Below are 22,913 nucleotides of genomic sequence, written 5' to 3'. Positions count from 1 at the left end.
AATTTGTTGTTGACCAGTGTAATGAATGGTGCAGTCCTTCCAAGCCAATTGCTTCTGTGTCTCCCAACCAGAGGCTAAAATAAATCAGTAGAGTATGGAGTCCCACAGTAACTAAACCAGTCCCAGCAGGAACATACTTAAAACGATCACTACTAGATATAGTGTCAGTCTTCGTGGGAACAATATAGACTGGACTCCAGATTAGTCCTCATCTAATAGCATATTTGACTGACTTAAGAAAGCTCACTGCTTTCCCCGCCCCAACCCCCCCTTGAAGCTGCTTTAGCCCCCCCACCCCCCATTATTCTTGTATTGTCTGAATGCCCTGAAGCTACTTAACTCCACTTTTTCCTCTGGCAGAGGATGAGGGAGAGCATCATTTGTTTTTTGTCCTCAGGTTTTAAAGAACAAATAGGCCCTGCTTATGTGGCCAGGGGATATATGAAATCTAGATAAAATTAGCACTGTTGTTCTTTACCTAGTGCCAAACATTTTACAATGGGGGAAGGTGTTAAAACAAATAACCGCTGCTGAAAAGTTTACTTTAGTTGTTCTCAGAGTAACACCAGGGTGTGGGAATAGGGAACTTTGAGTCATTCTTAGAGAAAGCGTTCTCTCAGAATGTTGGCAAACATGGAGAACATTTCATTTCCTTTGTAATAGAAGTTAAGTTGACTTTTGGGAAAAGATGAAAGGCAAATGTTGGCAGGGTAATAACTGACAGTGGCAGCCAAGACAGTGGCAGAATCAAATGCAGAGCGGCACAAATTCAGATTAGTGACACTCTGGAGAAGAACTGGGAGCTCATTTTGTTGCAAAAAAGAGGGTTCAGAAATGGCTTGCATCCAATGGTGACTGACTGGTAAACATTATATATTAGTACTTACACAAAAGATAGTTAGCATTCTAATAAATGTTTGTTTGTTTGTTTGTTTGTTTGTTTGTTTGTTTCATATGTGCAATGAGCTTAAAAGGAGAGTCCACTACCTTCCAAGGGAATCATTTCCATTGTCAAAACAGCTCTTGCTGATGTTTAGTCAGAATCTCCTTTCTTTTAACTTGAAGGAAGCCATTGGTTTGGGTCCAATCTTTTACAGCAGGAGAAATCAAGCTTGCTCCATCTTCCATGTGACAGCCTTTTAGATACAGTATTTGAAGATGGCTATTCTCTTTTACCAGGTTAAACAAACCCAACTCACTCAACCATTCCTCACAGGGCTTGATTTCCAGACCCTTGACAATCTTGGTCAGTGTGGTGTAGTGGTTAAGAGCGGTAGTCTCGTAATCTGGGGAACCGGGTTTGAGTCTCCGCTCCTCCACATGCAGCTGCTGGGTGACCTTGGGCCAGTCACACTTCTTTGAAGTCTCTCAGCCCCACTCACCTCACAGAGTGTTTGTTGTGGGGGAGGAAGGGAAAGGAGAATGTTAGCCGCTTTGAGACTCCTTAAAGGGAGTGAAAGGCGGGATATCAAATCCAAACTCTTCTTCTTCTTCTTCCTCTGCACATGTTCTAGCTTGTCAATATCCTTAAATTGTGGTGCCCAGAACTGTACACAGTATACCAGGTGTAGTCTGACCAAGGCAGAATAGACTGGTACTATTACTTCCCTTGATCAGGGCACTATACTTCTGTGGATGCAGCCTAGAATAGCATTAGCCTTTTTTGGTGCTGCATCACACTATTGACTCATGGTAAGCTTGTGGTCTACTAAGACCCCTAGATCCTTTTCACATATACTACTAGCAAGCCAGGTGCCCCCCATCTTATATTTGTGCAGCTTGTTCTTCCTACCTAAGTGCAAAACCTGACATTTGTTCCTATTTAAATTAGCTTGGGCCCAGTTCTCCAAACTGTTAAGGTCATATTGTATCCTAATTCTGTCTTCTGCAGCATTAGCTACCCCTCCTAGTTTGGTATCATCTGCAGATTTGATGAGCATCCTCTCAATTCCTTCATCCAAGTAATTTATAAAAACCTTGAACAACAACAAGCCCAGAACAGGAGAGGTGTGAAAATGTCTTCTTATCCATTACCATCCATTTCCCACTTGTAATAAAAAGTCCATTTGCAAAAGACAGCTATCTGCTATTCTGGTTGGGTAGCTGCAGACAGAAAATAGCAGTTTAAAAAACCCAATCAAGGCTGAAGTTCATTTTATTGTAACCTATTAAACACTCTTCGATGCCCATAAATGTTCTTTGCTATATTTAGGGGGCCAGATCACCAATTTGCTTCTTCTAATGGTGTCGGTGGATGAAAACCTAGCAACAGGGCATACAAGTTCAAACTGCTATTGGAATAAAACCTGCCACCACTGGAATGAAATAACTTTCATTAGGGGGAAATGCATATTATGTTTTTATGAGCTGTCCCTTATCTCTTGCAGAAAGCTTTCATATTGCTTATAAAAAATGTGTCAAATGCAACAAAGGAGTATTCTGAGTTTGGGGAAACCTCCTCAGCAGCAGAAGTAATTGCTAGGTGGAGAAATTCTTCTTCTTCTTCTTCTTCTTCTTCTTCTTCTTCTTCTTCTTCTTCTTCTTCTTCCGGAATTTTAATAATCTAGATTTTCAAGATAACCTGCAAAAGAGAACCATAAAACAAATATGAAACAGATCAAAAATATCAGAAACAATGGCAATTATCATGGCAACAGTAAAAATACAAAAAGCAGTAGATATAAAATTAGTTAAAATCATGGGCATTTTTTAAAAAATGTCTTAGTAATAATAATAATAATAATAATAATAATAATAATAATTTATTATTTGTACCCCGCCCTTCTGACTGGGTTTCCCCAGCCACTCTGGGCAGCTTCCACAAAGACCAAAAATACACTAAGATGTCACACATTAAAAACTTCCCTGAACAGGGCTGCCTTCAGATGTCTTCTGAATGTCAGGTAGTTGTTTATCTCTTTGACATCTGATGGGAGGGCGTTCCACAGGGTGGGTGCCACTACCGAGAAGGCCCTCTGCCTAGTTCCCTGTAGCTTTGCTTCTCGCAATGAGGGAACCGCCAGAAGGCCCTTGGCGCTGGACCTCAGCGTCCGGGCAGAACGATGGGGGTGGAGACGCTCCTTCAGGTATACTGGGCCGAGGCCGTTTAGGGCTTTAAAGGTCAACACCAACACTTTGAATTGTGCTCAGAAACGTACTGGGAGCCAATGTAGGTCTTTCAAGACCGGTGTTATGTGGTCTTGGCGGCCGCCCCCAGTCACCAGTCTAGCTGCTGCATTCTGGATTAGTTGTAGTTTCTGGGTCTGAAATGTGGCTCTCCGGGCAACCCAGTCACATAGCAGCTTGTAAATAATAGTAATTATTATTAAGAAATCCTACAGAGTGGCAAGGTTATATAGAGAATGACCTCTGGTGCCAGACTTAACAAACAGGTAGGTTTCCTTTTTGAAAAAGAAAAGGGGGCACAGCTAAAATTTTCAATGAATATATCCCCTCCACAGACACCTCTGTGATGATGACGGTATTAAAATATCCTGTTGTTCTTCACTAAAAGAGAAAAGGGGAGACCAGATAGTATCAAAGCTATCTTTTTTGGAGATGCGCTTGATTAGTCACCAATGGTATGTGTGGCATTCTGATAGAGCAATACTCCAGATATTACTAACCCAAGCCTCTATTGGTATATTAGAGGTTTCCTTCCATTGTTGTGAAAAGGAAAAGTGGCGGAAAGTAAGTGGCAGTGATTTATGCAAGCGCCGCTGAATCCTTGCCTGGCTTGGAACAATGCAAACACAAAACCAACACACAATAATGCAAATGTGGTGTACTAGAAGTTGAACCCACCGTGTTCAGTGAAGCTTACTCCCTAAGTAAATGTGTTTGGGACTGCAGGCTTAGCTGCATAGGTTTTCGCTCATTGTGGTTTTCGATGAACAGACATTTGATCCTTAGGAAGATGCAATTATTCAGCCATTTATATTGTGTTTAATAGAAAATGATCCTTTGGGGGGGGAAATCAAAAGTGCTTACCAATTAAAAATAGTGTCTATGGAAAGAAAGCAATGGTTTTGACCTTTCTACTGTTATTGAATGGTAAATAAAGGCATCTATTGTTGGAGCTAGAAAAATGTCTCGTCTGTAGTGGAAGGGATTTGTTTATGGAATGACAGTGTTCATTTCTATTTTTAACCAGGCTGCTTGTTTTTATGTAACTAAAGGGCCAATTCCTGCAATTGCTTTGGGGGTTATTTATTAATTTATTTTTAATTAAACATGAAGCCTTGCCACACAACCATATTATTTACACAATAAATCTGCTTTGTTAGTGCAAGATACAAGTATTAACACCTTTCCTTAGCAGCGAATCTACAATACTATGTTATTGTGCAATCTCTACTCAACAAACCAATCGATTGCAGAAGAGCCTAGACTACTTAATTTACTTTTCACATTGCTATCGGTCACCTTTTACATTATTTAATGTAATACAACCTTCTGGCTTCCCACTTGGGAGGAGGGAGCCTTGAAGCCAAGTTATTTAAACATTAGCCCGATCCAAAAGTCCTGTGCAAAGAGCCAGTCCTGACACTGACAAGGCTCTGTATGCTGGCTATCAAATGTATTCTCCCAGAGCCAAAGCATTGGTAGCCAAAACAGAATGTTGGCTCACTATTGGAGAGAAGGAAGAGGCCAGGAAATAGGGGATAGAATAGAATGCCCTGGAAAATGGCATGGCTTGAGCACAGATGCACTCCACTGTGTCAACATTTTATAACGGGTCCAACTGGTTGAACCCTATTCGCCAATCTAAAATATGTGTGAAGATGACCCTATTAACCCTTAGACTTGAGCAGGAAGATATAAGAGCAAACTAGTAAGTCCTTTTTTTCATAAATTGCTCAATTAAGATTCCATTAGGATTCATTCAATCCAAATTATTATCTTGAAACAAAACTTACAAGAAAATGTGTTAAAGGTTCTGTTTTTTAGGACTGATCAACCATAGTATTTGACTATTTGTGCTAGCATTTGTGTTTAAAGAGTAGGCTACAAATTTTACTGAAAAACAGTAATGGATAACGTTCATAGCCCTTTAGGTTTTTTTTTTAATGCCCTAATCTTAATACTTTTAAGTCCCATCGCTTTGTTGCTTATATTCCGTGTGATATAAAGATGAACAAATGCAGAGGAATTCACTGAACACAGCATATCCCTCAGGAACTTGCATGGCAGACTAAAACACTGCTGTTCTGTTTACAGCATTGGGAAAGGAACAATTAGACATTGAATCTAATAATCCCCCAGTACATGTGCCAGGAAATCAAATACACAGAGAATTTTAGAAAAAAGGATAAACTGTACTACAAGGGATAGTAGAATAATGGAATTATTCTTCACTAGGGAAGCATTTATATTCCCATGACTTATTTGCATTTAATCTTCCTGAATATAAGTTTGTAAAAACTCTTTTAATTCAATCAATCTTTATTTTTTTAAATAAAACAAGTTATGACCATTTCCATTGTGCAGCTGTGGTTCATTCAGCTACCCTCCCATACTACTGGTCACTAAAACATACAAATTTTGGTTACCTTGGCCTCCTTGCCCTGCTGCCGAAATCACACAACTGCCTAACTTGCTTTTTACCTTATTTGCCACTGCAGCTGATGTCAGGAGTGAGCCAGCAGTAATCAGAATAAGTGAAGTCAGCTCTTTATGAGAAAAAAAACAGGATCTTCACAGGGGTGCCAGGCCTAATGAACACAGCAACTCTGCCTAAGTCCCCTCCTCTCCAGGGTTTCCCCTAAGCAATCTGAGACTGCGCCTGTGTGCCTTTGCTCCTTTCACCTCATGCCTCTCTTGGTCCTGGGAGACTGGGGGAGAAAAGGAGCATGTTACAGGAGAGGGAGACGTGTGCTTCTATACCAGCCTGACTTATCTCTACCTCTTGGCCTCCCTCCCCTGCTTCTTCTGGACTTCTCTCTGACACAAGACTTTCCCAGCTCAGTTACCTCTTCAGCTTCTGACATGTTCTTCCCTGTCTTCTTTCTCTGACCACTCATTGCCATTCCACCACCACTCCCTAGGCTTTGAGCCTTCTTCCCTTGGAGGTTCCTCAGCTGGTTCCTCCCACCATTCCACTGCATCCAACCAGTCCATGACATCTGAGATGCTTTGTCAGGCAGGGCTACCCTCTTGCTTGTAAAATGCTAGTATAATTGGTTCGTTATTTTGTCACTGATATACAGATGATCCAGGGAAGATGCAAATGTGATATTCTTCGGTGGTGCTAATAGTTTTGGTCAAGAACTGGTGCTGGTTCCTAAATAATTGTGCATCTAACAGATTTTTTCCCACTAGTATACAATTTATTTAAAAAGCTCACGATCAATGCTAAATTTTACACAACCACCTTGTGATTGGATGATTGCATCGCTCCGAGAAGGAAAAAAATTAGGGAGATCAGGATTAAAATGGGGGGGAAGCCATTACCAGCAGTGGGATGTTCTAGAAGTTCTCTGATCATTGGTTTGGCACTTGGCAGAATAGTTAAAGCTTCTGTAATGGGTATACTTTTGTGATTATCTCTGCACTAATACGTGCAAGACAGCTGAGGAACTCGCAGCAGCCCAGTGTCTTTGACCCACACATCCTGCAGGAAGTGGTGGAGTCAGAAATGGTGAGAGTTGGTGGGGAACGCAACCTTCACCTTAAATGCTGTTTCCTCTCTCAAGGGTTCAACTAAGTATCATCTGACACATGTGGGACGAAGTCCCACTGACAACCCAAATTACTTAGTGGAAAAGCACTGACTGTTATCTGTTAATGATACTTCAGTTGATTTCCATCCCCCACCCCAGCACTTAATAGCTGGGAATGAGGCACAAGATGTCAGGCAGGGGACATTCAGGACCCAGAAGCCCAGGTGCTCTAAGGTGCATAAAAGATCCTTTAGGAATTACAGTATAGGGACAGCACTACTCAAACTGTATATAAATTTATTCATGCATGCGACTACAGCAGCAAGAATTTTACTTGCCCCAAAATGGAAAGACATCCCAGGGTAAGAAGAATGGATACAAAATGCTTATGGAATAAGCAGAAATGATGAAACTTGCCAGAATAATAAGAAATCAAGATAACAAACTTTTTATAAAAGAATGGAAATGGTTTATTGAATGTTTACAAATAAATTGTAAACAGAAAAGAACATTGGCAGGATTATTGTAATAACCTGCAGTTTTTATGAGAGTATACATTTAAAGCAAATGAATACATTTCATTTCATTCAAAAGAATATACATTTAAAGCAAATGAATAAATGAGAAAATGTTAATTTGGAATATGGAGGGGAAAAAAATTAAGGAACCGCAGAAAGGGGGGGGGGAGAAGTCGAGTTTTGAAATGTTAAAATGACTGTAAAATTATTGAAATGTATAAAACTGAAAATCATAAATAATATGGACCACCACTTCAGCTGTAAAACTACAGCCGCAGCAGTATTTGCACCGGCTCCCTCAGGCTCGGCGTGCCTACACGTAAGAATGGGGAAGAGGGTGTTGAAAAGAAGAAGCGTGTAGAGAGAGACGGTGACATCCGGTCGAGTTTATTTTGGGAGGGACAGAAGCTAAGGAAACTGTGCCACTTATGGAAACCAACGAGGCGTCGATAAACCCCGATGCACCCCCCCACACACACTTTCGACTCCCTCGCGACCTCGTTATGTGCGCGGCGTATCTACTGCGCAACCCCCCTCATTTCCCGCTCGCAGCCGACTTTCATCTCTTATCACATGTCGCCGTCAAGCAGCAGCGGCGGCCGTTGTTGGGGACAGCGGTACTCCTTTCCCCGCCCCCCTCGGAGTAGCGGCTCCTCCGCCGAGGACCGCGAGGAAGGCGTTGGCGGGGGGCTGAGGCGCCTCCCTCCCCTTCCTCCGCCGCCGCCGCCGCCGGTGCCAGGCGGAGGCTCCTCCCTCGCTCCCGTGTGACTGGCCTAGTGCCGCATGTGAGGCAAGAAGGCGGGAGGGAGGAGGAGGAGAGGCGCCCGGCCGACAGCGGCCCCCAGTGCGGCGGCGGGAGGGAGAACAAGAGGCGGCGGCGGAGGAAGAGCAGCAGCAGCAGCAACGGCCACATCCCCCATCTGCCGCCGGGTGACCCGCCGCCTCGACGCGTCTTCTCTTCCCCCTCCCCCTCCCCACCCCCGTTAATCCCTCATGACGGTTTGGTGCTGCCGGTGTTCCCTGGCCGGTCACTTCAGGTAACGCTTATTCGCCAGGCCGGCCGAGGGAAATAGGTTTGTGGGTCAAGGCGGGGGGGGGGGGGGAGAGAGAACGGCGGGGGGGAGAGAGAGAGAAAGAAAAGGCGCCTTCCATCCTCCCCTTTCTCTTCCGGCTCCTCCCTCTCCTCTCATAGCCGGCGGTTGACGCGATGTGGGAGTCCGCGCGGGATGCCTTGCTGCCCGCTGCTGCTCCTCCTCAGCCGGCCGGTCGGCCGGCCTGCGCTTCACTGAGGAGGAGATGGAGGAGCGAAGGAGGAAGGTCACGGGGTCGGCCGGGGGCGCGCGCGCGCGCCCGCACTCTGTAAGCGGAGGAAGGGAGAAGGTGAGGTGCTTTGAAGAGCATCCTGGAGGCGAGACTTGGGTGGTGGTGCTGAGGAGGGAGGGAGGAAGAGGGGAAGGTGTGCAAGATGAGGTGTGTTGCTGGCTGCTGCTCCTAAAGACCTAGGGAAGGGAGGAGGCAAAGCAAAGGCCCACCCAGACGAGCCACATAAAAAGGAACATCACCTTTCCATAGATGATGATGGCGGCGGAGGCAGATTTCTGAATGGCCAAGATGGGTCGTGATTTGAAATGTTGTTGCATGACGAGCAGGTAGGCTTGGAAATCGCCTCTCTGCAACACACATGGCATTTATGTGCACACGTGGTTTTGTGTGTGTGTGTGTACACATAGGGGGTTGTGGGTGGCACTGTGGTCTAAACCACTGAGCCTCTTGGGCTTGCCATTCGGAAGGTCAGTGGTTCGAATCCACACAACGGGGCGAGCTCCTGTTGCTCTGTCCCAGCTCCTGCCAACCTAGCAGTTCAAAAGCACACCAGTGCAAGTAGATAAATAGGTACCACAATGGCAGGAAGGTAAATGTGTTTCCGTGCGCTCTGGCACTCGTCATGGTGTCCCGTTGCGCCAGAAGTGTTTAGTCATGCTGGCCACATGACCCAGAAAGCTGTCTGTGGGCAAACACTGGCTCCCTCGGCCTGAAAGCGAGATGAGTGCCGCAACCCCATAGTCGCCTTTGACTGGACTTAACCGTGCAGGGGTCCTTTATATAAACACACACACACCACCTCACTTCTTCGTGTATACAGTATATTTGTATTCTATCTTTCTTCCATGAATAAAACAGCAAAAGAGGCTTTGGGCACTTTAAAAGACTTAACACATTCAGTATGGTGTAAGCTTTTAGAGACGAAGGTACGCTTCACTTCTGGAGATTCTTCCATGATGAAACTAGTTGTAGTTAAGATTCTTTGGAGGTCTACCATTGTTCAGGCACTGGTCATCCCCATTGCTGCTTCACTTTAGTCTTTTAGTTCTTGAGACCATTCAATGAAACAGTATATGGACTGGGAATTTCCGTAGGCATGTCTTTAATGTTGGGTGGAAGAGAAAAGAAAAAATCCTTTCTGTTCTTGGATTTTGATTAAATATTACAGTTGCAGGCTAAATTTATGGATATAGAATTGAGCAAAGTGATACTTTCTGGTAGTCAACTGGTAAAAGAATGTCTTCAGAAAGTTAGGCTATCCTAGACTTCAAGTCCCAGACTATCGTAGAGCCATAAATAATTTTACCCAATGCCCATAACTCCTAGCCTGTATCTCTGGAAATTTAAATTGATGGGTAAATAGTAGGTCAACTCTGAAAGGGTGTTGAATACCTCATCATGGTTTTCTGATTTTTGACAAATTCTATAGGGATCTTTCTGATGTTACCTAGTAGCTGACACTACCCAAAAAGAGTATGCAGTCATTTGTTTTGTGGGTTACAGTGCAGCCTTTGCATTTTAGTTTCTGCTGTAATTTCTGGTGGTGTTTGGTGTAAGGTAGCTGGCTGGAATATTTCCTAGTGCTATCATGCTAATTGTCTTCTTGGCATAAGCAAGCATAACTTAACTGCCATATATTTAACAAACTCTTTTAAACAGATGTTGTGTTATGTCGTATCCTGTATTTTAAATATCTGAACATATTTCCTGTGAAGATGAATGTGTAACTGTAATAGACTGGTATAGTGTAGAAAAGGTGTTATTGATGCTGGTTTTTACTGGTGTAAGAACAGAATGAGAGTCCTGCTGGAGCAGACCTGGGGCCCATCTAGTTGTGCATCCTTTTGTCCACAGATGTCTGTAAAAAGCCCATAAATACTTTTTCCCTTTAGCCTTTAATGTAGATTACAAGGAAGGACAGGAGAAAAAGGTACACTTGTCAGCGTGCAGACATTGTGGTTTTGCAAAACAACATTGCTTCCTTTAGTTTTTAGCCACAACAGAGATGTGGGGAACCTATTAAGCTTTATTGAGATATATTCTGTAGTAGAGTACCGTAGGTGCCTATATTTAAGCCATTTAAATGACCTGATGGTTGACAGCAAGCATAGAATTAGTTCCAATTATCCATGGTTTCTATTATTTTAACCATGAATTTGCCACATGTATGGCACTGCAGGGTTTGTCCTAAGCTTAATCTGTATCTTTAGCTGCATATAAGTATGTTTGCATGCATGAATGTCCTGTGTGATTTTTGGTTCCAGGGAGGCAGACAACTGTATTCTGGATGAGGTTACATGAGCTTTACCAAGGAAAGGAAAATGCTTGAGGCTGACATGTGCCAACTGTAGGACTGTGCAAAAGCAGCCCTAGAGCCAGCAGTGCCTACTTAAATATTAGCTTAGAGGTGGATTTGATGGGAAATACAATTAGTGTCAGAGTTGGCAGATTCCTGGATTGTAGGAGGAGGGAGGGAACCAACTGCAGAACTGTACATTTCCATTCAAATTCTTGAGGAAGCGCTTGCATTGCACTTAGATTATGCAATGACTTATTCTTAGAAGCTATTTTGGAATCAATTCATACATTCTTCTTAATAAATATTTTGGTTTCGATCCAAAGATCCTTTGAGTGGCACTCAGTTCATGAGATGCTCGCTCTAGTGGAAGGGAGAAGGCAATTTTTTTGCTGATTCCCCTTGCAGCTGCCCCACAAAAATGTGCCCTGGAGGATTCAGGAACCATCTGAAAGGTGTGGGGGAAGGGGAAGTCAGCAAAAAACACCTCCTCCCTTCTACCAATGGGTGTGTCCTCTGGGTTCAAAACACAAATAGAAGAAGCCTTCTGTAGAAGAGAAAGTAAGGATCCAAGTCACAAACATTAGTTAATATATCAAAAAATTAATGTAGATTTGTAGACATTTAAATGTATGACCAGTTACCTCTGATTATTATAGAAATTGTATCAGACAATTTATTGTAAAAGAAATCTGTGTCACTCAACATGCACACTCGTCTGTCCTTTTGTAAACATATATGGACAAAACCCCCTACTTTTTCCTTGCAGGGTTCCAAAATAGCAATATCAGTTTAGGAAAAGGAAAAGTGGATTTGCAACTCTGAAATTTTCCTAAATTCTGACAGACTTTCTTTTGCTTATATATCATCAGGCCAATGACTTTATATTAACTTAAGTTTATTTTATTAAGAATGTGTTGTAGTGATGAACTGATTTATTTCCTTTTAAATAGAAACTACTGTAGTCCTGAAACCGAAGGACACTTTTTGAATTCCTTAGTGCAGTATTTTGGTGACAGCTTTGGGACAAATGTTAAAACAATGCCCTTACTAGAAGAAGCTACTCTACCTGTGGACCCACCACTGAGTTTGCCAGTGGTAGTAATAGGTGAGTTATTCTCAGAATTTCAGTATATGAATAAGAATCTAAAATATTGAATGTGTTTGAAATTTATTAATTATAATTTAACAACCTTGCCTTATCACGGACTGCTTATTAAGTTGTGATATAATTAAGAGTTCTAGTTATCCTATTATACAGGTATATTGTGATTTGATGCTGTTGGAAAAATATTTGAGCTATAATGGTTTCCTCCATAACTGGGAAAAAGATAGTGTTGTATAGTAGAATAGGAATTGCCAAAGTGTACCTCCTTGTCACTGAATCTAGCCCTTTGGGGCCCCATATACCCATTACATGCAATCTGGTCATGTCTGTGAAGGAGCAGCTGCTCTAATGCTCGCTTTCCTCTCCCCTCCCCATTTCTTTTTCATTTTGTATCATGTCTATTTGATTTTGAGTCTAGCAGTCTATTTGAGTTTAAAAGCATGCCAGTGCAAGTAGATAAATAGGTACCCCTGTGGCAGGAAGATAAACAGTGTTTCCATATGCTCTGGTTTCTGTCATGGTGTTCCATTGTGCCAGAAGCGGTTTAGTCATGCTGGCCACATGATCCGGAAAGCTGTCTGCGGGCAAATGCCAGCTCCCCCGGCCTCAAAGTGAGATGAGCACCACAACTTCATAGTCGCCTTTGACTGGACTTAACTGTTCAGGGGTCTTTTTGTATCTGAACGGCACTTCAACAAAAATTAAGCACTTTTTAAAAAGTATCTAACAACAAGAACATAGAAATTCATGTAATCAAAATGAGAGGACTCAAGCACCTCCACTTTTTAGGGAGAGTAGAGTGTTTCATCCTTAGCTGTTTTTCTGTTTCCAGTTGGCTGCCCCTCCTACTTCGGGTCGGGGTGGAAACAACTTGGCAAAATAGCTTTGTCTCCATATTTGGTGACTGGGAGAATATCTGTAATTGGGACTTATTAAAACCATGAAACAATGAAACAAATTTCTTGTTATACAGTAATTGGAATAATATGTAACCTGTAAAGATGTTGGATGTTTTATATTAGATGTTAACCTAGAAGTGAAAGTGGTTTGGATTATACTGTTGAAGGAGGAAGTACTATTATTTTACGATATCTGAGGATCTATGCTGCCCTAAGATCAGTTTCGGTGACATGATGCTATGCAAATATTGTTCCAAAGTGCTGCAGATGGTTTTTCTGCCTTTTCACAACACAAGGTATCTCATTGCTAGGAAAAGAGTCTTCCCCACCCACCCATAACACTCCTTCAATTTACAATAGCAACAAACTTGTTTTGTAAAAAGTAACAAAATAAATAGTAACACAGATTTGTAATCAAATACAGGTTCAAAGCAATTACATTATCAACAACTAATTACCTATAAACTAATTAAAACTATATTATATTGTGAAATAAATTTGTATATCAGCACAAAAAGCTGTCAAAAAGCCAAGAAACTTCACATTAAATGAAAAAGTAATCTGGCTCCACTTTAACAGTAAAAGTAAAATTTTATTTTACATGTCTGATTATCTAGCTAAATCAGTGATCAGAATTGAGGTAATATACTTGGCAAATAATATTCTAGACTATATCTGCAAAAATACTAGGCATCCTATAGCAAAAGCTGAGCTCTTTTAAATTCCTTGATTGCAATGAGGGGGAGATAAGCATGTCTTTGACTTTCATGGCTTAAAGTCATTATCTTGGTCATTATCTTGGTCCAGATTACAAGATATAATTTTAAACTTTAGTAAATCTTATATCATTTTTAAAATACCATTAGGTAATGGACCATCGGGAATTTGCCTCTCATACATGCTGTCTGGATACAGGCCATATTTGTCTCCTGCAACAGAACATCCAAATCCTATTTTGCATAATAAATTAAAAGAATCTAGTCATCTTTCTATTGTTGATCAGGTAAGCTACCACTTATGAAATTACACATTTAATTGTATATCAGGACTGGAAGAAAAGTGCATTACATATATAATATACAATTACATATTCTTAGCTTGGAAAAATTAGTTCACATTTCTGGTGTGCATCATGGTAGAAGCAAAGTATTCTGCTTTTCTCAGGTTTTTCAGTGTCAAATAGGACTTGAGGATCCAAAATGCCAATTTTTTTTTTTTATGACAATCCTGTGTATTTAAAATATAAGAACTGCCTCCAAAATATATCTTGTTTGGCACTCTGCCTCCGACAGCAAATGTTCCCAGAAAGTTCTCATTACCAAACCTGGTAATGAGAAATGTACTATATCTAAATACAGAGGTCCAATGTTTAGGCATTGTGTCAAATAACCATTAATATACCTGTGTTCCATGAACAACAGACTTGTATCACCTTAAAGACTAACAGATTTATTTTTGCAGGAGCCCAGAAAAGGGAGATCTGTGACCCTTCAGGTGTTGCTGGACTACAACTCCCATCATCCCTGACAATTGGCCATGCCAATTGAACTCTGACAAGAGTCCAATAACACCTGCAAGGCCACAGGTTGTGAACTTAGCTGATGGGGTTCAGTATACATCACTCTAATGAGTGATATGACAGAGATGAGCTATTGCTGAAAATGGTTTTAGGCATCATGAAGCCCACTTGGACTTCCCCAAATGATTAGTCTCTTTATCAATTCCTTGTATCAATTGCAGCTCAAACTTGATTCCATTAAAATCATTCCCAAGGGTTTAAGTGTGTAATCCGTGGGGAGAAGCCAGATGACATAATGAAACTTGTTTGCACTCATTGTGATCAGGAAACCAAGGGATAAAAGCAAACAACTAATACAAGTTTGGTACATCTGATATCTATATATAGCCAGGCCTGAGAAACATGGTATAGAGAGTTAAAGCTCTTTTACCGCACATTATTTTATATTCTAAGGGAAAGTTACATTGCCATTTAAAACTGTCTTCTCAAATTAGGAGTTGGAGTACTTGGCGGAAGGTCTAGAAGGACGCTCTTCGAATCCTGTTGCAGTTCTCTTTGACACACTGCTTCATCCTGATGCTGACTTTGGATTTAACTATCCACCTGTTCTTGACTGGAAACTGGAACCAGAGCACTATATCCCTCATATGGTGCTTGGCAAAGGACCACCTGGTGGTGCTTGGCATGTGAGAACTTTTTCCATTTTGCTGTTGGAACCACACTTGATCAGAGAACTTCAGCTTACATGTTGGCTATGGGAACAATGGGTATCTACCTCACATTGTTCCTGATTGGTTGTAAGTCCTGTGGCATGTACCCATTTCAAGAGGTTCATGTTTTGGCGCTGCATCATGGGGAGTGTCTTAATATTTTAAGTGAATAAACCAATGTGTAAAGAATTCCCAAAAACTTCACATACTACATACCTATTTTGTAAATGATCTTTGTTCTCACTTCCAAAGGCTTACATTTTTGTGCTTGCCTTTTGTAGAAAACTAGGTATGCGTTACACTCCTTGTATTAGATTTTATGGAGGTATATACGTTTCTAAAAGGATACGTTACACCCCAAGAGTGAAGTTACATCACTTGATTATTTGGGCCAATACAATGATAATATAGCACAGACCATTTATCACCTTCCCACCCCCCAAGAACTATCACCCTGCACAATTAACTGAGGGCATTTTTAGTAATATTTTTTGTGAATATTGTGGGGCTGCATAGTTGGAAAAATAGACCATGGAAGGCTAGAAATGAGGCCAAAGGCTGTAGGCTACCTGCTATAGGAGATTTCCTCCTGACTTTATTTCCTTAGCTGTAATGTCTAGTGTAATTTGCTGTCAGGATCCTCTGGATCACTTGGGGAGTTCTCATACCAGCAGCAGATGTTGGGAGTTGAAACACCATGCTGTCCTGAAGATGTGCATGGCAAGTTGTCCCAAACATTACAACTGGAATAAGAAGAGTTGCCAAATTGAAGCTTCTGCAAAGCAGATAATATAGCACATAGGCTGGTCCTTTAGAACATGATTCATGGGATCTTTTTTCTGTTTTTTTATGAAATGAAGGTGGAATGAGATGACCTTAAGCAATATTTTAAATATTTTGTCCTGGTATTATTTTCTTTTCCATAGAATATGGAAGGTTCCATGCTGACTATCAGTTTTGGAGATTGGATGGAATTACCTGGATACACATTTAAAGACTGGACTGCTACCAAGCGAAGGTGAGGACTGTAACATTCTTGTAATGACTGATGGGGGGGGGATTGCTTCTGTCAGTGGATGGAGAATCGAAAGTTTCAATGTTTCTGTGATCTGTTTTTCAAAAGTACAAGAAGCTCTTGTACATGTAATTTAATAATGCTAACAGCTTGTAAACAATGGGCTACCATTCTGACACTTAAGCTTAAGACATTTGACTTAATTTAATTTAATTCATAGATTAGATAACCAGGGCTGCTGGATGAGATGGGACACCGAAGAACCGACTGCCAAATTTTCTACCTCCCCTATTTTTGAAAAGCTCACATACTCTCGGCATTGACCTTTGTGTTTTTGAGAATTCAGTGATCAACTTAGCCTAGCATGTTTTGGCTCAGTTTAAGTACTTCTCATAATTGTGAGCAAAGGGGTACCAGTGGGTTCCGCTGAATGTGGTAAAAATCCATGATTTCAGAATTTAAATCTGAACTTAGCTGCTCATGATTTAAAAATTCCCTCTTGGGCAGCAAATTTAGGATTTTTTTTTCTTTGTTGTACATTCTATAGACTCTCATTTGTTGTTTTTTTTGGAAAACTATATCATAATTTCCCTGAGACCAAATCTTCTGTTACTACATAATTCTTTAAATATGTTTGATGCTTGCATTCATAGCTAGATTGTACTGCCAGTGGTTTTCAGACTTGTATGTTTAAAGAGCTAAGTAAAAATAATAAACTAGCTTTTTGGGGTTCCTGGGGTAGGACATCAGGTATATGACCTCACATTGTTATATATATTCCATATGATCTACAGCCCTTCCATTCAATACAGGGGCTGGAAATGTAAATACTATTTTAATTGCAATATGGGGTTGATTGACAGGTGCATATGCAAAAGTCAGAAAAGAGTTTGAGCCATCACTCACAAATGTCTGTGCCTTGCTTGGAACGTCATGCTTTGAGAGCCACTGTCTGCATCTGCGCATAACAGAAAGCCAAGAATCTTTGCTTAACAACCCATACTATACTGAACTCAGTTACAGATGGGTAGCCGTGTTGGTCTGCCATAGTCGAAATAAAAAAATTCCTTCCTGTAGCACCTTAAAGACCAACTAAGTTAGTTCTTGGTATAAGCTTTCGTGTGCATGCACACTTCTTCAGATACCAGAAGATACCACTTCTTCAGTATCTGAAGAAGTGTGCATGCACACGAAAGCTTATACCAAGAACTAACTTAGTTGGTCTTTAAGGTGCTACAGGAAGGAATTTTTTTACTTATACTGAACTCAACAAGGATGCAGGACCACCATTTCTCCTGCTTCACTCCTCCCCTGTGTGAGCAGGGAAACAAACCAGGAAGATGATAGCTTAGCATTATGTCCAAACTCGTGTTCATAGGTTTATTTTGCCCTAAAAAGCCAGGATTCATATCTCAACAACAAAGCATACATTAATGCTGGTTAACCATCCTGGCTTGTTGGGGCAAAACAAATCCAGTATAAGCAGGGAAAACGTTTCAAAAAATAAATCATGCCAAAAAGAAAGAACAAATGTACTGATCTAATACAAAAGCTGAAAATTCTTTCTGTAGCAATCTGACCTGAATATGGCCGTACAGTCACATTACAAGTTTAAGGAGGTGTTCCTGTGGTGAATATGAACAGTAAACTAAATGTGAATAATCAGATTTGATCTTTATCTTTTTCAGAAATATAAAGTGTGACAGAGTTCTGCCAGAGCAAATTGCTAGCTATTACAAGCACTATGTTAAAGTCATGGGCCTTCAAAAAAACTTCAGGGAAAACACGTACATAACGTCTGTCTCAAGGCTTTACCGAGAACAGGACCATGAAGATGAAAGTGAAGTGCATGAAGATGTTTTGCCACAACATTTGCAACTGGAAGAGCAAGGTGGACAAACTATACTGATCAAGAGAAACTGGGAAATCAGAGGTTATCAGAGAGCAGCAGATGGCTCTCATGTGCCATTCTGTTTGTTTGCTGAGAATGTTGTTCTTGCCACTGGAACTTTTGATTCTCCTGGCAGACTCCAAGTAGAAGGTGAAGACTTTCCTTTCGTTCTGCATTCCATATCTGAGTTTGGTGCTGCTGTCGACAAAGGAATATTATGTGGGAAAGCAGATCCAGTCTTGATCATAGGTGGTGGACTTACAGCGGCTGATGCAGTTCTGTGTGCTTATAACAACAACATCCCTGTAATTCATGCATTCCGTAGGAGGGTTACTGATCCAAGTTTGATTTTCAAACAGTTGCCTAAAAAGCTTTACCCCGAATACCATAAGGTCTACCATATGATGTGCACTCAGTCAGTCACTACAGACTACAATTTGCACCATGCTTATACCAGTTTTCCAGAACATCGGGTCCTTTCATTTCAGCCAGATATGAAATGTGTCCTGCAGAGTGCCTCTGGATTGAAGAAGATCTTAAAGTTCTCTGTAGCCTTAGTGTTAATAGGTTCTCATCCTAACCTATGCTTCCTGAAGGGCCAAGGCCAGGGTATAGGCCATAACCCAAATGAACCAATTACGTGCAAGGGTAACCCTATTGAAATTGATCCATATACATATGAGTGCACCAAGGAACCCAATCTTTTTGCAGTAGGTCCACTGATTGGAGACAATTTTGTACGTTTTTTAAAAGGGGGGGCGCTGGGCATTACACGGCATTTGGTTACGAAGCAGAAGCATCATCTCATAGCTGAAAGAGAAGGAGATGGAGTTCCCTAAACCAAACAGCCATAGACATCATCTAAGGAACTACAGGCATATGCTAATAACTGACCCATAACATCTAGTAATTGGCAGCCTTGTTTTTGTTATCCGTAAGTGTTCTTCATACTTTCATTGCCTTGTAGAGAATGAGACTACAGTATTCCAGCCTGTACAAAAATTGTTTTTACTGGAATTGCTTCCAGTTAAAAGAAACAGTAAATGATTATAAGTCGTGCAGATTTTATTTGGTTTTGTACGCTGATGAGAAAATATTTACCACTCTAGAGAAAAATGATTTCTACTCATGAACTAATAGTTTTGCTATATAAAACTAGACCATGGTTAAAATATAGAAGCTTTTCTTTAAGACAAAGTAAAAAAATATTCAGCAGTTGAATTGCAGCAAGTACTTTATTTTACCCTTGGTTGTTGTGGGAAGTATTTATAACTTTTAAAATGGCCTGTAAAATAAAGATAGTTGTGAACGGAAACAGTTAAATGATACTCCAGATTGATATTCCAGCACAGTTGGTAGTTGGAAGCAGTTGTCATAAGTATGCAGGCATGCCATATGAAATGTAGCACACTAGCCTCTTCTACAGTGGTGTAAAATGAAGTACTGCTTATGTAACATCGTTATGAGGGATCACGTAATGGATTTACTGCTGTAGTAAAAACATTAATGCCTTGGAAACAAAGTGTTTTATATGAATAACCTGCTCTGTCACAGGACTTTTATTTGTAAAAGGTATTTTCAGAACAGCTCAGCATGGAAGTCTTGTTCAGTTTGAGCATCATAGGATTCTCAACATTGAATGTGCCTGATCTCTCTGGTCTCAAACAGAACTGGTGTTGATTGGACGCACACAGCCCAGTCCAGAGATGACTAAACTCACCTTTAGGTCCCTTTGAAATTGCTTTTTACCATGCACATCATGTTCCAATGTAAAGACAGGGGAACACCTGTAGTTTTCATTACTGCAGATCAACAATGATGAAATAAAAGTAGCTTGATTAAAAGAATTGCAGCAATAAAAACCACAAGAAAAAGGATTTGGTTCCTTACACACTACTAAATGATGTGACTTATGAATACCTTAAGTTCTAAAACTTTGATTTCAAAGGGTATTAAGCATACGTTCTTTGGATTTGCCTGTTAGCTGCATTCCCTGTGTATATGTGTCAGTTCTGCATGTAAGCCGTTTTCCCTCACCTTCAACACACAAATCACAGCTGCCTGCCTTCAGTAGTTTCCTTAGTCAGCTTCCCCATGCATACTGTTTAACTGTTGGGGTTTGATTCATTAAAGAGAACTTTTAAACCTATGTTTGCTCACAATGGAGGAAACATGAAAAAATGTGATCAAAATATAATTTAACAGTAATGTGTTTAATTTTGGGGACTAGGATTGCTCTACCACTGTGAAAGTTATCAGTCACTCCTAGCAAGGGAAAACATTTGCGGTAAGTCAGATTATTCTCTTATGTGCTCTGCAGTATACGATAGTACTTCTGGGTTCATGTAGCACGAGGAGCCTAAACGGTTGTACAAAATTAAGTTCAAATTTCCTTTTCTTTTTTTGCAAATCTGCCAGTTTACCATTTTGGGAGTTGAACAGTAAACTAAAATCCAAATGCATATGGAGAACTTCAGGGTTTTTGTTTTAAAACTAAGCTGCCTTTTGTCTCTTACACACGCAAAGCCTACTAGCGCTTGGACTTGGAAGCCAGGCTTTGAGGCCTCAAGAGGCACATACAAGTTATTGTAAGCCAAAGAGGCAACACACACTGTTCTTGATAGAGCTTGTGATTATACTGGGATAAATTGGGGGCATTTTGTTTTCTGTAGAGATCCCTTTCTGAACAGCAAAATCACTTTTTAAGCCTGGGCAGTTTAAAAAGGAGATTGGAGGTTTGGTAGTTTTTTGTCTTACGTTCAAGGAAAAATGGGCCAATAAGCCCAAATGCATTTATGCATCTGAATGATAGCTGCTGTGTATTTTGTTACAAACTACCTTTGAAAAGAATTGTGAAATAATTCAATAAATGCAAAAGAATAAGGACGACCCAAAGCTAATTCATTGGAGTACTTTTATCTGCTCACTGTTCTGCCAGAATACAGCATCATACCAGCTAATATTCCCTCTTCCAAGCCTTTGGTAGTGCAGAAAGTTTTAGGATCTTGCAAATGTTTCTAAATCAAATAAACCAATAAAAATACTTAAATGAGGTTCTGCCCCCTGGAATAAAGCCTGCCCCTCCCATTAGTCCTGGCTGTGCCCATGACAATCTCCCTATAATATTGGTGTAATATTGTCTGTGGTGTTGCACTCACTGTAGTATTCTCAGTTTATTATTGCCAGGAAGAGCAGGGCTCTTCGATAAAACCGCAAGTGGAATGACAAGGGTAAGATTCACTAATGAAAGCAATATAAACAACCAAGCATGTGCTGTTTTGCAACACATGACGCAGCTGAACAAGTTACATGAGTCTCGTTAGCCTCTTAAGTCGATAGTTCTCAACCACCCAGATACTAATATTAAGCTTCTCTTTGCAAAGGTGCTTTGTTACGAAATTAAATACGGATTGCAGGTTGTTAAATTGGTGGCAATTTTCAAAATAAGCCTCTAGATTGTGAATTTTTTTTATTGGCTGAAGTGATACCAAGAAATTATGCAAGTGCTTTTATGTAAGTGGAAATTAACTTAGGGCAGGAAAAGCTGTCAGTTGCTGATATTTTTAGAAGGATTTGGTTTTGTAAATTGACAGTCCTTATTTTAAATCCTTGGAGGCAATAATTTATAATTAATTGAAAAATTGTAATAATGGAAGTCACATGTGTGACTCAAGACCCAATTAATGTAGAAGGACATGACATCTTTAAACTCCCTAGGTCAGAGAATTGTGAATGGAAAGCTACATGTCTCTGGTAATGAAGGTTATTCCACTTACTTTTTTTAATAGAGCATTTTAAAGGTTATCTAACTCAAAATGTGTCATGGTTGTATGTAATTTGCTTCTATTTTTACAGAACATAGTATTTCCCATCCATGCGTGTACTAGTTCAAGAATCCCCCACATCTGTAGTGTAGGAACAGTTTCTGAAATTGGACATACAGGTCTCTCAGAACGGAGGCAATGATCAGCACTTTCTCCCACATAGTATAGTATCACCAAATGACCTATTTTCACCCACGAATGAGGGAAGACTTTCTTTTGCACCTGCTTAAGCGTCAGTTTGAGTTAGGCTCAACACCAAGAGCAGCATCCTCAATACTGTTCTAAATTTCTAGTTCACTGTTCTACAGATTTTGTGTAGAGGTGGCGGAAGTAGTTTCACTATAATGGTTTGATCTGATTAAAAAGATGGAATCCTCTTTCCAGCTATTAGTGGCAGTTCTAATTCAAATATAAGAGGCATGATGACAGAACTTTAGATCAACGTATTTCAAAATAGACTTGTTGCTAAAGCAGGAAAAAAAAAACATTTTAGTTACTAAACATTTAGTTTAGTTTAGTTTAGGTTAATAAATTTAGACATCTTGCAAAACACAAAATCTAGACATAACATGTTTAGTGGAAAATTCTAATGTGTCAGTAGACACAATAGTACTTTGCTTTCACCAATCAATTACAGGGACTTACTAAGTAATTTGAGGGAACTTACTAAAATGGAGTAGGTAAATGGGTAAGCATTTGAGCTAGCAAGAACCAAGTCAAGCGTACAGGAAGTGTACACAGTTGCGGAGAGGACTGTCTCATACTTCCTGGTCAAATAGACTCTGACAAGTTGGATAGCTGGCTGTGGGTTTTCTGTTGCTGAGATCTGCTTTTAATAATTTATTTTCCAAATGTTTAAAATGTGCTAGCTGCCATAGTATTTTGGAAATGGCCTAGTCATTTAAACTGGCAAATGTAGCCTTTCTACACTTGGGTTATTAAGGCTAGCAACTTGGACTTCCGGGTTAGCGCCTCCGGCAATGGCGGAATTCCTCTGATCGGGAGGAATCCGCTCCGTGGAAATCAGGGTCTGGCTGCCACGGCGAAGGCGGAGACCCACTAAAAACCACAAGCGGGAGAAGCTTGTGGACGTGGGATTCGACTGGCACCTTTTGCGCCTCCCCTACTCGCGGGGAAACCTGGTTTTG

General features: G+C 40.6%; 1 protein-coding gene and 1 long non-coding RNA gene across 4 annotated transcripts; one reads left to right on the top strand and one right to left on the bottom strand.

Moving 5' to 3' along the window:
* Positions 1-2,137: 2,137 nt before the first annotated feature.
* LOC308481726 lies at positions 2,138-6,882 on the bottom strand. The gene is made up of 2 exons (XR_013988844.1): positions 5,608-6,882; positions 2,138-2,581 (listed from the first exon to the last, which is right to left on the bottom strand). It is a non-coding gene; the product is annotated as an uncharacterized lncRNA (long non-coding RNA).
* An 896-nt stretch (positions 6,883-7,778) lies between these two features.
* Positions 7,779-20,828, top strand: OSGIN2 (oxidative stress induced growth inhibitor family member 2). Of its 3 annotated transcripts, XM_081014361.1 has the most exons (7): positions 7,779-7,797; positions 7,828-8,217; positions 11,753-11,907; positions 13,673-13,809; positions 14,820-15,011; positions 15,962-16,053; positions 17,739-20,828. In XM_081014361.1, the coding sequence occupies exons 2-7, from the start codon at positions 8,174-8,176 to the stop codon at positions 18,778-18,780; spliced, it is 1,662 nt and encodes a 553-aa protein (XP_080870487.1). In that variant the 5' UTR covers positions 7,779-7,797; positions 7,828-8,173; the 3' UTR covers positions 18,781-20,828. The 3 variants fall into 3 exon arrangements, with proteins under 3 accessions (XP_080870487.1, XP_080870489.1, XP_080870488.1); XM_081014363.1 differs by lacking the exons at positions 7,779-7,797; positions 7,828-8,217 and adding an exon at positions 8,396-8,560; XM_081014362.1 differs by lacking the exons at positions 7,779-7,797; positions 7,828-8,217 and adding an exon at positions 8,645-8,829.
* Positions 20,829-22,913: the final 2,085 nt, after the last annotated feature.

The sequence above is a fragment of the Podarcis pityusensis genome, assembly GCF_964106645.2.
Source record: "Podarcis pityusensis genome assembly, chromosome: 7".
Classification (NCBI taxonomy): Eukaryota; Metazoa; Chordata; class Lepidosauria; order Squamata; family Lacertidae; genus Podarcis; species Podarcis pityusensis.
The sequence above is the reverse complement of the archived record's forward strand: the minus strand, read 5'-3'. Positions and strand labels throughout refer to the sequence as shown.